The sequence below is a fragment of the Cheilinus undulatus genome, linkage group 1 (assembly GCF_018320785.1).
Source record: "Cheilinus undulatus linkage group 1, ASM1832078v1, whole genome shotgun sequence".
In the NCBI taxonomy this organism is placed as follows: Eukaryota; Metazoa; Chordata; class Actinopteri; order Labriformes; family Labridae; genus Cheilinus; species Cheilinus undulatus.
In genome coordinates this window covers 29,501,395-29,515,591 of record NC_054865.1, presented here as the reverse complement: position 1 = coordinate 29,515,591, position 14,197 = coordinate 29,501,395, and the positions used below count along the sequence as shown (strand labels likewise).

Genomic DNA, 14,197 nt, shown 5'->3' with positions numbered 1-14,197 from the left:
TTTTTTTAATGACCAATTAATACAGTCAGGATTGGCTGTGAGGAACAGTTTCATACCTGGTGGAAATTAAGATTTCATCACACCAGACAGTCTCATAACATCTGTTCAGGATTTTTTGGGTTGAGTCCTGGGGAGTCTTTTTTTACGCACCATGCACCCAGTGTTTCCCTCATGTTCTTCCACGGCTGACTTGTCCCACCAGTAGGACAGGGAATCTGGAAGCTGTGGGGTTGTTGCTTTTTCAGATATTCCTCATACTTGCAGACACATTTTCTCATGGTTTGCTTTTGCCTTTATTGAGCTGTCTTACTCCATTCCCTTGCCTGCTCTGTTCCTAGCATGCAAATTTGCATTTGTTTTAGAGTAAAAGGAAAGTGATTGCTCACTGGTTATCATGCAGAAAGCTGATGCTCATGTTGCACTCAGGCACTGTGTAACATTCAAAATCCATCCTGCACCAGAACAAATGGCTCACCTAAATTGGCACCAGAGCACATATTTCCACTGGTATGACATTCTACTGCCTGCCCCTACCAGAGGCCACTGTTTATATATTCATGCACAGAGACATTACACATTTTCACACCTTCATGTCTGTGACATGGCCTCTGCCTGGCTGATGTGACAACCATGCAGGTGACTCTGTGGCGTACATTCACTTAATTAGTGGATCTACTGGGCATGGGATTACCTTCAACTGTAAAGATAAAAACACACTCTAACCTCGCCCCCGGCACATCTGAGTAAGACTCTAAATCATCCCTTTGAATATAACAGTGGCTTAGCCTCCCCCGTTTCCCTCCTTGACAAATATTCAACACACACTTTCTGTTTGTGTACTGCAAAAATACACAAGGAGCTTTGTGACTGTAATTGAAATCACTTCAATGATTCATGTCAAAAATTTGTTTAAATGACACTTTGACATTTAGAAAAAATTCCTACACTCTGCCAACAACACATGTCTCAATGATTATTCATCTCAGTCATACATCTTTACATATAGATATGGATGCAAATCAGAAGAATATAAAATCTGATTTGTACCTCTGTGCCTAGCATACTCCAAAGGTGCATGTAGGGATGGATGATATGACCTAAAATTTATATTGCAATGTATTTTTGCGTTATTGTGATATATGGTATATATCTCAATATTTTGAAATGTCCTCTTAGTAGCTGTATAATGTTTAATTCAGACCTAAATGATACCATTATGGTGATTGAAATAAACCGTTTTATTGGATTTTTTAAAATTGCACACTTTTTTAAAATTGCACACTGTTTTATTTTGAAAAGGACTTCATTCAATCTTTTCTAATAAATAAAAAAAACATAAATTGTGAAATACTCTGTCTTTTACAGTGTATGGACAGTCCTGAAATGTTTTCTGTCTTATGTTTACTATTGCTGATTATAAAGCAAATCTACACAAAACTCACCAATCCCGCATGCAGCCGATGGCCAAAACTCTGCAGTCTAGTACTCCATTCAGGCTCACAGCTGTGTTTGTTATCTGTGCTGATGCACACTGGACCAGCCCTGATGAGTTTATGACTTGAGAGCTTCTTTAGACCTTATTCAAGAAACTCTCCTGTGTGATCATCAGGAAAAAAAGCTCGTTTGGAGGCAGAGACTTTTTAAGTTGTGTTGTGCGTTGTGTTACTGCTGCCATTATCTCACCATCATCTAGCTGCATGTTTTAACAATTACCGTGTTTAGTTCAACCTCTTCCTCTCTAAATCTGAACCACTGCCAGATGACAAATCCAGGGCTTTTTCTCGTTGTGCTTCTGTGCAAGCTGCTAACTTGCCTTGCTGCTCTGTTTACTTACTTCACTCTCCCAATGCGTCTCTTCTCTGCTGGTACAAAAACATCATCTATACTCGATATATCGTCCAGCCCTAGGTCCATGTAGCCCTGCACCCCTACCTGGCTTAAGATACAACTGGTGAACTTTTAAAGATTCAATTTAAACATTCTTCTTTGGATGTTTAACCCTTTCATTGATTTTATAAATTAATCTTTAATTAAGTGATTGCATAAATATTCTGTCAAACAAGCTGTCAAACTAAAAAAAAAAAAATCCTCCGGCTCCCTTTTAATAGTCAATTTGTGAATCTTTTCCATAGAAAACTCTAAATAAAAGCCCTGTTAGTCTGGGCTTTGTAAATTACTTTGTGTAACAAAGACTTTGTCACAGCTGTGACAGGCATTAAACATAACTATAGAAATAATCAGTCTTCTCCCTGTTGGTGTTGCTTGCTTTTGTAGCTCATAGAGGCATCAGTATTAATTTTGGTCTGTTACATAACCACTTAAGAACTCCTCACAGTAGATTTAAGATAATTAACAGTAATAATAAGCTCATGCCATGGAGAGTGGGTTGTTTGTAATAAGTGAAGTAATCAAACAAGTCTCTACTGTGCTTCAGGTTAGTGTTGTGGTTGAAGAATGAACTTATTTGGCGCGTGTTTAAATGGACAAAGTCGCAGCCTCTGATGTTATGATTTTATACACAAAGTAAAACACAAGTATTAAATGATCTGATTTTACCACCAATTGTACCTTCAGCTCAGTCATTCTCTGTGCCTCATTATAACCGTTTTCAGAAATGTGTGACTGCCAAGCAGCAGGGAATATTCACCTGTGGATCAATCAGTTATAAATCAAACTCTTTTAACCATCTAACCACATACTCATCTTTCTGAATCCTCACACCACACCACAAAATGAGTGTCTGTGGACCGTGAGATGACCTTCCACTGGACAAAAGTCAGTAGTAGCCTGACAAATCTGAAAGACTCACACAGTGACCAGTTTAATGCCTGCTCGCTTGCAAACCCACAAAATTCATTCACTTGCTTGTTTTTGCCTTTACTCAGGTCACCCAATCACTCACCTGCTCACCCCATCCCTCCAACCTTCACTGACTCCCTAACTCATCCTCCCACCTGCCCTGCACCACTCCTCCCTCACCTCCACCAGATGGCTTTTATAGTTCTCCTGCTGAGAAAAAAGAGGGCTGTTAGAAACTTTATTCCTATAAATGCAGAGCCATTACTCTATTTTAATGTGCACGTCTGCACATCATACACTCGTGTTTGCCACGAGCCCATGGCGTCAGGGGAAGGGCAATAATGTCAGACAAATTGTGTAAGTAAATGGGCGCTAGGTCGTCTCGGAGACGGTTGCATTGCCTCCCTGCATGCCAATAAGACAGTGAGGTAGCATCTCGGTGAAAAGCAATTTATTGAAATGCAAAAAGAGGAGAGAAGGCTCAGAGCGAAGATGCTGACAGGACAAAAACCTGTCGCCATCCATCTCAGTTTGCCAACTTTTCCCTCCAAAAGTGAGCAAGTCATCCTCACACAGAGACAAGAGGTGTTTCCTGTAAATATATTGTAAGAACATCTGGTCTGCTGTGTGTTCACAAGCTCTTTGTGTTGGGCCTGTAAGTGGGAGGGTTTAGAGGTTTGATGGACATATTCAAGGTTAATAATAAAGGCAAGTAATTGAAACTGCAGCTGAAACAAATTCAAAGTCATTCATTCAATGTAATCCTAATATTCATGCTCATGTTTTTCATTCTGGCTAATCCGTGTCCTCTGACACCAGGGCCATCTTCTTTCCATTAGCACTGTTGTTATTGTTCCTGCCAATCTCATTCCTGGGAGATCAACACTGTTGCTCAGGAACTGAATAAAGAAGTTTAAATCACCAGTGTCTGCAAGCCTGTTTGCTCTTGCTGAAGTAGTATGCATCAATCACCACACCACTGTTGTGTGAATGTGATTTAAGTGTGAGCTCTCGTTTTGTCTCACTGAGTTTTATATCTCATTCACTTCACTGTTCTTCCCCAGCCTTACTGTATTGTGTGAATGAATGTCTCTTTCTCTGCCATGTGACTCGTTTTCAGAGAGATATATAAGCCTATTTCAACTCATGGGCCTGGCTGTGCCTCTCTGGTCTCAGTGGCTGTGTAGGCCCTCGAGCAGGGCCGGGCCCTGCTGCTGCTCAACCCCTGGGCAAGCCCCAAGTCCAGCACGACTTCTGTGATCAACACCCCTACTCAACAGGTCCCCTCTTTCTTCCTCTATTGTCACAAGCAGGCAGAGAAAGGGCAGGTTGTTCATCCTGACAATGAAAGAAAAACCTAATTGACTCTTCCTCTCCTCTTCCTCATCCCTGCAGCTTGTCTACAATGAGCCTTGAGGCTCTTTTTAGCCTGGAGCCATCCTTCTGTCAGGGGACATTATTCTCCTTGGTCACAGCTTAAGAGGCTAGGTTTCTTCTCGGCAGGTAAAACTGGGCTGACAGTGCGAGAGAAAGCAGCTTTGATCTCCACTGTCTTCACTTTGCAGAACCAGGATGACAGGCAAGGGAGTCTTAGGAGCACTTTATTCCTCCAAAGGTGCTGGAGAGAAAACACTCAGGCTTGTAAAAATGCCTGCAAAGCTTGGCTCTCACATTCACTGAAGCCCAAACAATACCTAAGCCGGCCCCTTGTGAGTCCCCTATAGGGTCTTCCAGAGACGTAGGGAGCCTCATTTCTCACTGGTGATGTGCCCTGTGTTAGAGGCTCCATATGGAGGTGGTGTTTTATCATACTCTTGCCTGCCCCCATTAAATATCTATTTTTACCATAGCAGTCTGCTGTGGCCTCCTGTATTACACAAAACACCTACAGCAAGTAGCGAGAGCTTTGCTGCAGGTGTGGTCGATAGAACCTATAACAAAACATTGCAAATAGTATTTGGATTTATGGCTGTAGCAACTAGTTGCATCATTTTATAATATGTAGGATATTGTGAGAAACTTTGTCCACAAGGAAAAGCTGCAAAAGATAGACACGATGACTCATCAAATCAAAGTTATTTGCAATAGCTAGATTTCATTGCCTCTAAAGGTCCTGTAGTGTTCACTCAGTTAAATAAAGTTTCGACATTAAATCATTATATTGGATTTTAATAAGTCTTTGTAGTTGTGTTAGGGCTTTGGTAACATATTACATCTTTCTGTAATTTATGAGACTGGTGTGGCCTCTTATTGTCAGACAGCTGTGGATTGTGGTACTCCCGTAGGGGACACGTAATGGCAGGAATATTAAAAAAATTAATAACAGGAATACTTAAAATAAAAGCTGCTTCTCAACCACAGTGATATACAAAATCAACCACCCAAACCCTTACAAATCTTGATCATCTCTGTTAGGCAACAAAATAACATTCAGTTAAACTGATGTGGTTTGTTTTTTTTTTAAATGTAGTCCCACGATGCCAGTTCAGTGTTGTGTCCTAGCTGCAAGCACAGGGGCTCGCCACTAGCAGGGGCTGTGGCTCCAGTTAATGGGCCTGCCATCCCTGCTCTACTCCCTGGATGTTAGTACTGTACTGTAGATTAATGAGTTCTTGTAGGAGACGCTGTGTCAGGCAGAGTTGCCTTGTTGATCAGGATAGTGGCAACCACAATCAGCACAGGCACGTAGATGTTAACCTGAAGGGATGATTAAAGAGCAGGTGGTGCTTTAACTGTTAAAATGATTTGTTGGTATTGGAATCCACATGTAATTGTCACTTAAGTTAAAAGCAGTCATTATTAGTTTAGTTTTTTTTTTTTTTTTGTCATCTCTTCCAAAGCCCCCAGACCTAAACAGCTGATCAGCGCCGAGGCGGTAGAACACATAGCCTATTTCGTGCACTGCAAAGTAGAACCAAACACAGGCGATTTCTGGAGGAAATCTAAAACGCTTTGAATATTTCTGTATAGCACACATTTGAGCCAACATTGTTTTTGGACCCATTTTGACCTAAAATTAGCTAGATCACTTATAGCAGCTGTACCCATCCTTAGCACTGTATAGCCTAGCTGTCTTTCCTATACCCTCAGTGTGCTCTCTTCAAAGGCACAATGCAGACAGATCTCTTTTGACTAATATCAAACTATTACCAAGTACCACATACAACACAACTTCAGAAATACCTCTTGGCGTTCCGGTAGTCGAGTGGTTAAGGCGCATGCCATATACGCAGGCGACCCGGGTTCCAGAATCCGGCCCGTGGCACTATTTCCTGCATGTCTCTCCCCGCTCTCTCCCCAGTTTCCGACTCTATCCACTGTCCTATCAAATAAAGGCAAAAAGGCCAAAAATAAATCTTTAAAAAAAAAAAAAAAGAGAAATACCCCTTTAACAAAAGCCACATTTGGGGATAAGTTCGGCATTGTTTACCAGCAGATGCTGTGATCCTGCTTGCTCTGTAAAGATTAGTTGTGAGGAATATCCCTGCTTGTTAAACAGCACTGGAAGCAGGCTTTACTGCACATTTCAAAAATAAAAGTGTTAGCAGAAGCTTCTAATCTGGATATTAAAAAAATATGTAAAAGCAGTACCGAATATTATTGCATTCGGTGGTAAACGGTATCGTTGTTGTAAAATTGCTTCCCCAGGATGAATTTTTGCTGTGCCATCATCACCAGCACATACTAGGCATAACCAATGCCACTGATAAGCCAGGTATACACTGTGCGATTTCAAGCCGGCCATATGACAGTCGTGGCAGAATATCATCTCATACTGTATGACTGAATCGCTTATGACGCACAACCATCGCGCACGAGTTATGTGCTTACACTTTATGATCCGACGGTCGTGCACGACCTGAGTACTCACACTGAGCGACTGAAGTTGGGACGGACTGTGACAGAAAAATAAAAAGTCTCAGGGTCTGAGAGTGAAGTGTTTCCAGTCATATTCTCTCTTTCTTCCCTCCCATCTCTCCTGCTCTCCCTCTCGCTCTCTCTCCCCCATCTCTCTGTCTCGCACACATAAACAGCATCACCTCTGTGTCAGCTGCATGTCCACAGAAAGGAATATTTCCTGCTTGTTTATTTCTTTTATCATAGCGGTGGTGCATCAAAAAGTTATACCAGCTGTTGTCATGGTAATTTAGGACATTGTCTGACCGTTTACAAAGGAAAACAATCCCCCAAAGTTGTTTATTCTGCTCACGTTTCTGCTCTCACTGTGAAGTGTCTTGAGTCGTACGACCAAAATATCAAACTTGCCAGAAATCCTCCTGATCAGTCCGGAGCGGGTCGTAGGTTGGGCCATGGTCGGCCGTCGTACCCCCCTGTACTCAGTACGACAAATGATGCCCGATCTGACTGAAAGTCGGCCCGACTTCAGAGTGAGTTGTGTGACTCAAAATTAGCAGGAAAATCACACAGTGTACACCCTGCTTTAGTGATATGTGATGGACAACACCTCAGTGTGAGTCCAGTCATCAGCATCTTTTTCTCCAACACTGAAGAGCAGCTAGGGAACAAGCCGACCATCACCTGTTTGTGTCAATGTAATTACCGTGAAGAACAGCAATGACTGAAACACAATGTTTAACTCGTGTAAGTTTAATGTGTATAGCAGAAAAAATACAGTGATACTCATTCTGCAGTGTCTGTCAGCTTGTCTGAGGCTTTAAAAAAGGCTACATTGGATTGACCTAGATTGTCTGAAGCCCAACACTATAGCGATTCTTATAATAAACTTAAAAAACTGTTTAAAGTTGTGTTTTAACTTCCAAATTCTTGATTTTAGTCTATAATGATCCAACGCAGTGGGCTGTGACATTAGACGGGCTCAGAGAGGCAGCTGTAAACACGGTAACTCACAGGTTCAGTTATTAGCACCTCTGCTAAGTTAAAGGAATGATAAACATGCTACTTTTAACAAATTCCTCAAAATAAAGTCTGCGGTTGTTATTTTGTTCCTGTGCTTTTATTGTGAATGCCTACATCAGGAAATGTGTTATCACCAGCAACTTGTCACATCTCAACAGGAGAGAAATGAAACTTTAAACTAAAGGTGTAGTTACAAAGAAGTGAACACAGAGAGACTTCTAAAAACATTTTTAGTGATCTTATGGACAGACACGAGTCAAGCATTTCATAACAGGGTTGTTTTAGGGGGAGAAGGAGGGGGGTTGGAAAACCTGAATATGCATTTAAATGTGTTTTTTTTTTTTTATTTATTTAGTTATACCATGATGTAATACTGTTCCCACACAGTGAAAAATAAAAACACAGTGAGATAAATTTTAGGCCATATCACCCAGCACTCATATACTGTATTACCAAAACTTCTATGTATGACTGAAAGTAGCCATTGTGGGTTGGTGATATCACAGAAGAGTGTGGAAAAATTCATTGTAAATGTGTTGCAGGTGGTGCCAAAAATGCAAATATTACAACGTGCAGTCTACTGACTCATTAAAATATACAGTCCAGTAAAAGTAAAACTCTTGAATATTACAGATTGCATATGCTGAGTTGTGGTAAGTTTAATCATTACTCAAGGCTTTATTTAATGGCAAATGAAAGGATCCACTCTATCTTTACTGTCAGTTAATGTACTTTTCACATCAGCAGCAATCCTTTTATGTTCGACTAGTATCTGTTTTTAATGGTGAAATCAGCTGTAACAGGTTTTTTCTTTTTTTTTTTTAAACGTAGGGGGGAATCCATGTTATAGGTCTAATATTCGGATTGGCTTATATATTGCTTATATTGGTCTTTCAGGACATATCACAGGGTTTTATGTATGTTATAATGTGTGTCAAATATTTACAGTATCTAAGAAAAGCTAAATGTGTGAAGTGAAGTTTAGCCTGGTTGGTGCAGCTCTATACGGTGCAGAGTCGAGGTAATGTGACAGTGCAGCCCTGAGCACTCCATCCATACCCTTGCACTGAGGGAATAGGGAATGGGGGAAAGGGAGGATAGGTAAACAGAGCCATTAGAGACAAATCTATTTCTGAAGAAAACAAAATCACATCATCAAACAAGAGAAAAAGAAAAATATGATCCTGCAGCCCTTTGGGCCCCAGCGAAGCAATGATAGCCGACTATGGCATTTGTCTTTATCAGTCTGCCTTGAGGGAGGGAGAGTGTGGAGGGAAGGTGTGGGGATAAAAAGAGAATGAGGAGACAATGGAAACAAAGAGGATGCTGTCGTCTTCACCTGCACAAAAAAAGCTAGACACATTTATTACTTTTCTGACTTTATGAGACGTGAACAGCTCATGCATGATTATTTGTCTGTCATACATGTTTTGTGTTTTCACTGCTGGTATGAAGTGGCTCTCAGATGGTCATTCTTTAAATATAACAGAGTGAAGGGCTCGGTGGACAGCGAGCCACAGCACCATCCGTCATGACTAGCCTGGGGAGGCATACACAGCTTCATCAAAATGACAAGATTGACTTTCCAGATTTTATCCTTTCTCTGTGACATTTGGTTGTTTATTCTGCACAGCAACAGCAGCAGCACAGTCTTAGTAGTGCCCCTTGTATGGAGAGATGGTATTGAAAAGATTCATATGCATACAACTAAATAGACACCATGACTAGTAATTGGATTGCAAAAAACCCTACTTGTATATGTGCTCTTTCCAGATTTTAGTATTTGCCTCAGCATAAATTGCCTCTGTATTAAGTTGGACACAGTAATTCTTTTTAATCTATTACTGCGGTTTCACCAAACAGCAAGTGTAAGTGCAGGGACTAAGGGTGTGGAGCAGCGATAACAAGTTTTCTTTACTTAGTATGGCTACAAAATGAATCACACTATCATTATCGCAATCCAAGCAGTTACATAAATTTAATGGCTCAATAAGAAGCAACCGTAAGTATTTTATGCAGATGATCAATTCTTTCTTTCCCATTGAATGGAGGATAAATATTGGTCATGCTTTCATACTATTTCAAAACAGAAAAGTCCAAGTGCTAAGTCCAACCCACCTCAGGGTAAAATAAGAGGGGGTTTGAAACAATTTTTAAAATTATTTCGGGATTTAGGTGGGGCATATTGCAAATCTGTGGAATTAAAGAACACAAAGGCTAACTTGGACATTAAAACTGAGTTATAGCTTATATGCACTCTATAGTGTTTGTTTACTGAAAGCGTTAATTTAGTTATCACATTTTTGAACAATCTCTCTCCAGGTTGTCCTTAGCATACATCAGTTTGGATTGAGGGTGTCTCTTCTACAGAGGTGGGGTGTTCTAATCTAATCACACAACTCTTAAGATTGATATGAGTCTAATGTTATAGGTCTTATACTTATTCTATCATAAATGTTCTTATCCCACAAAAAAGCTTAAGATTATTATGATCAAGATGATGCCGAATAGAAATAATAAAGGATTAATAAACAGAGGGTGGGGGGTATGAATGTGTTTTACACCAGTTTTCATAATATGTGATGCTGTTTCACCAAACCAAATTTTGTTGTTTAGATAAATTAGATAAATTCTTAAGCCTGAACATCAGGTCTGTCAGTCCAAAATGTCATGGTAATACATCCTACATTTGTGCTAAAAAATAAGTCTGGACTAAAAATAATCAATCAGTTGATGGATACAGAGACATTTCCACCCCAAGAATTCTGCCAAGCAAATGTTTTTTACAAACAACAGCAGAACACAGGCTTAACACTTTTTAATTGCTCTGTGTTGTCACTGGGAAGTACATGTCCTGCCTCTTCCTCCCCTCTACGGCCAACTGTGTCCTTTTATTAACTCTGTTTCATAGGACAATCAGGTACATTTGTTTCTCGCATCACATGGACTGGATTTCCATCTGAGAATTCATCCCTTCAAAAAGGACGCTTCTTTTTGCCCTCCATCTTGGCTGGGCTGCATTATAGGCTGTCTGCCTGTCTTCATCGCTGATGCCAAGTCCTTACAGATGCTTCATCATTTCCTCTTTCCAATGCCAGTCATCTTTCAGTCTTTTTTTTTTTTTTTTTTTTCCATTATTATCTGCCCAGAGCGGGCACCCTCTGAAGGAGGCCTGTTTGTGCTACAGCCAGCCTTACAGCTATTTAGCAGCTCTGCTGTTTTCTTTTCTCCTCCCTCTGTTCGCTTTGAACACCCCAGGGAAATTTGCTCTGTCTCTGATATCCTTTTTTGTGCTGCTGACCAGTTCTTATTTTCCACACCAGTTTGCTGCTTGCCAAGATAGTTTAATCGTTTTTTAAAGTCTACTTTTTTCCAGTGACTCATAGAATTATTTATCTAAATTAGTTAGAAATATAATAAGCACATCCAGTCTTACCTATATATTCAGATCTATTTCAGTCAGAGTTAGAATTGTATTCCCTTTGAGGTGACGATGGTATTGTAAACATAGAGTAGTTATAGAATATTAAAGCCAATGCATGAGGACATGACAGATCTGAGCAATGTGTAGCAGATTGCAGGGGGTGGGATAGTTAGCGCCAGCTTCCTCTTAATGCTGTGCCAATGCTGTTTGAGTGAAACAACACAGCCTTGTGCGTCTGGTGAGCTATGTGCCATCTGGACTCAATTGAAAGACTCAAGAGTCTTAATTGGACACTGGTAAAGAAGCTCTTACCCCTTACACATAAAACAACTCTTTGGCAGCTCGTTTCTGCTTTGTCTGACAGTCTCACTGTTTCTGAAAGTCAAACCTGATATGGAGATGATATCCCAATGATGACAGGGATGATGATGGCAATAATCATCACCGATGTCATCATGTTGTGTTTTAGCAGTTCTGCTGTCTGGATAATTCAGGATTTTTACGACAACTTACTCCGTCAGCAAATTTGTCAAATTGCAGAATAATGGTGATGGATGCAGCTGTGACAGTTGTGCTCTTATTTTAGCTCTGCTAGAGTGAATAATGAGACTCTCCCTTCTCTGCCCCCTTTCTCTCTGGCTTTCTCCCTCTGCCCTTTGCTTCAGGTCAGAACATTGCATTCCCCCCAGTGGCTCTGTGGGTAACCATTGGCCTGGCCGTGTGTCTGCTGGTGCTGCTCATTGCTCTAGCTGCTGTCTGCCGCAGGAAGATCAAGGAGAGCTGCGAGGAAGCCAGGAGGGAAGGTGGGTAAGAGGGGAAGGAGGGGAAGGATACCAGAGCATGAAGGAGCACAATTGAATTGGTGGTGGCTTTGTTAAACGTCCATGTTCAGTCCTTGAGATTAGATGAAAGCATGTTCCAGGCATGTTGTGCCATCATTAGGGGTAATGAAATATCAGGCTACAGCCAAGCTATGTGTGCTAACAGATAAAGTAATTTAATAATTTTCTGCTTCTTTTGGACTCTGTTGCACACACAGTTCAAGGGCTTTCTGAATAATGGATGCTAACCTATCATTCTCCTTTCAACCCTTCTTAGGGCCTTCATTAAAATTCAGAATGACTCCTTAAACCCTTCAGATAGCAGGGCCTGTAAATGATATGCATAATTGCGACGTGTTGCCGAGATCATGTGGGAGGCACTGCGAGAGCGAGAGAGAGATATAGAGCAGAAAGCAGTGATGAGATGTTAACTGCTCAAGGAACTTTGAGAATCCAGAGGGAGTTCTGCTTAATGTGTATAGGCAGGATCTTGGATGGTGGGACACATATCTTCAGCAAAGAGGAACATCATTACTCGGGTCCAGTAATTAGCGTTGCGGAATAGCCGTGGATCGCCGCAAGTGCACAGAGAAAAAGTTTTGAAATGAGACAGATAGTACGGAGCCACCAGCCTCTGCTGTAATGAGATCTGCTCAGAGTGGAGGAGACATTTAAATAAAGGTCAGCCAGTGTCTGCACCAGGGCCCAGAGGTTTGAAAATAAATATGGAAGTGACACAGACTCAGAGGAAAGAGTAAATAGCTCCATGGAACATATGAAATCAAATGAAATAGAAAGAGGAAAATATAATGCAGTCCCTCCCATGGGCAAAAAGGCTCCTCGGATTGTGGGGCCCTTTTGTTCATTCGGGCGGATGAGGAGTTGCGTTTGCTTCCCTGTAGCTCTGAACACCACAGGCTGGACTGATTATGTGGTCATCCACTGTCTGCTTTATTGAAATGTTAAGTCTTATTCCCTCGCCTGCCAGCAATGCTTCCTCAGTCACTGATGTTTTCCAAGCACGGACCTTGAGAGTGGGGGCACTGACTTATTCACATATCATGCAGCAGACTCTTGTACTCCTGATAGAATGTTATTATATGAATACAGATGTGAAGGGGCTTAAAAATAGGTTTCTCTTCACACATATTCGGAGCAGTGGGGAGAGAAAGAAAGCAGGAGGTGCAACTTAATTGTGGTTGTCTTATCTTTTAATGGCGTTCCCTGGTATGCTCAGATTGAAGTGGACTCTCTCAACCTCTCTATCTTGGTAGCGAGGGTCCAGGGGTCACCTAAAGTGGAGAAGTCATTTTTCTTTGCTGTTATAATGTATGTGAAGGACCCGATGTGTAGTGTAACACAGAAGAGCAGGTTGTGTTATTGCAGTTGTGAGTCTAACCTCAATTCCAGGGGCAGTGTTGTCTTAACACTAGAAATGGCAAAATGTTTTCCCTGGTATGTTTTTCATTTTCTTTCATCCCGCTCTGTTCTACTTCCTTTGTCTGTTATATTCCTGACCTATCCAGGGCCACAAATCTCATTTTACATTTAGATGAGCAATGTGATTTAATCGCACCTACACTCGCAGATCATGTGTAAGTGACATGAGACAGATCTGATGCATGAAAGTCAGGAGTGAAGCATTGTTTCCCCGAGGGGTTTTATCCCAGTGGTGCCCATGTTTCACAAAGAGTTAACCCCTGCAGTTTACTGTCATAAATTGCCTTTGTGTGCATGTGACTCAAGAAGTAGCAAACACTTATTTCTAGGGGTGTAGTGGTATCAAAATCTCACGATGCGGTAATAACCTCGTAAATAAGTCCATGGAATGGTATTTAATGTGGAGTTTTAAAAAGAAGATAAACAACAAATGAAGACTTGGAAAAAGTGACATTGGCATTTATTTAACAAACAGTTGCACTTTACTAAACGTTACAACATGGCAAAAAAGTGCCATAGCTGTGCATTAGGCTCAAAAATATATACTTTTACTTTGGCTCCAGTGTGATCACTAACCTTCTACAGTGTTCTCTAGAGGATTTTAGGAGACTGGAAGAGGGACACCAAACCTTCTAGGGGGGTTCAGGGGTAGGCTCCCCCAGGAAACAAATTTTTTACATTTTGAGGTCAAATGCACCAATCTTGTGTATTTTTAGAGCAAAATGAAGAGGCTCTATCTACGGACATTTGATTCTATTTAAATTTCACTTGTCGTGATTAAAGCAGAAGTGCAGTGACAGCATTTGCCTTGTCGACTTGTTGATAAAGATATTGT

General features: G+C 41.0%; 1 protein-coding gene across 2 annotated transcripts in view; it reads left to right on the top strand.

Moving 5' to 3' along the window:
- Nucleotides 1-14,197, top strand: part of cd276 (CD276 molecule) — a 107,698-nt gene that overhangs the window by 53,945 nt on the left and 39,556 nt on the right. The window contains exon 5 of one of the 2 annotated variants that reach the window (XM_041785635.1): nt 11,767-11,904. The exons of the other annotated variant lie outside the window; for it this stretch is intronic. Within the exon in view, the coding sequence (XP_041641569.1) occupies nt 11,767-11,904 (138 nt within the window). The remainder of the gene's footprint in view (nt 1-11,766; nt 11,905-14,197) is intronic. 2 annotated transcript variants of the gene reach the window in all.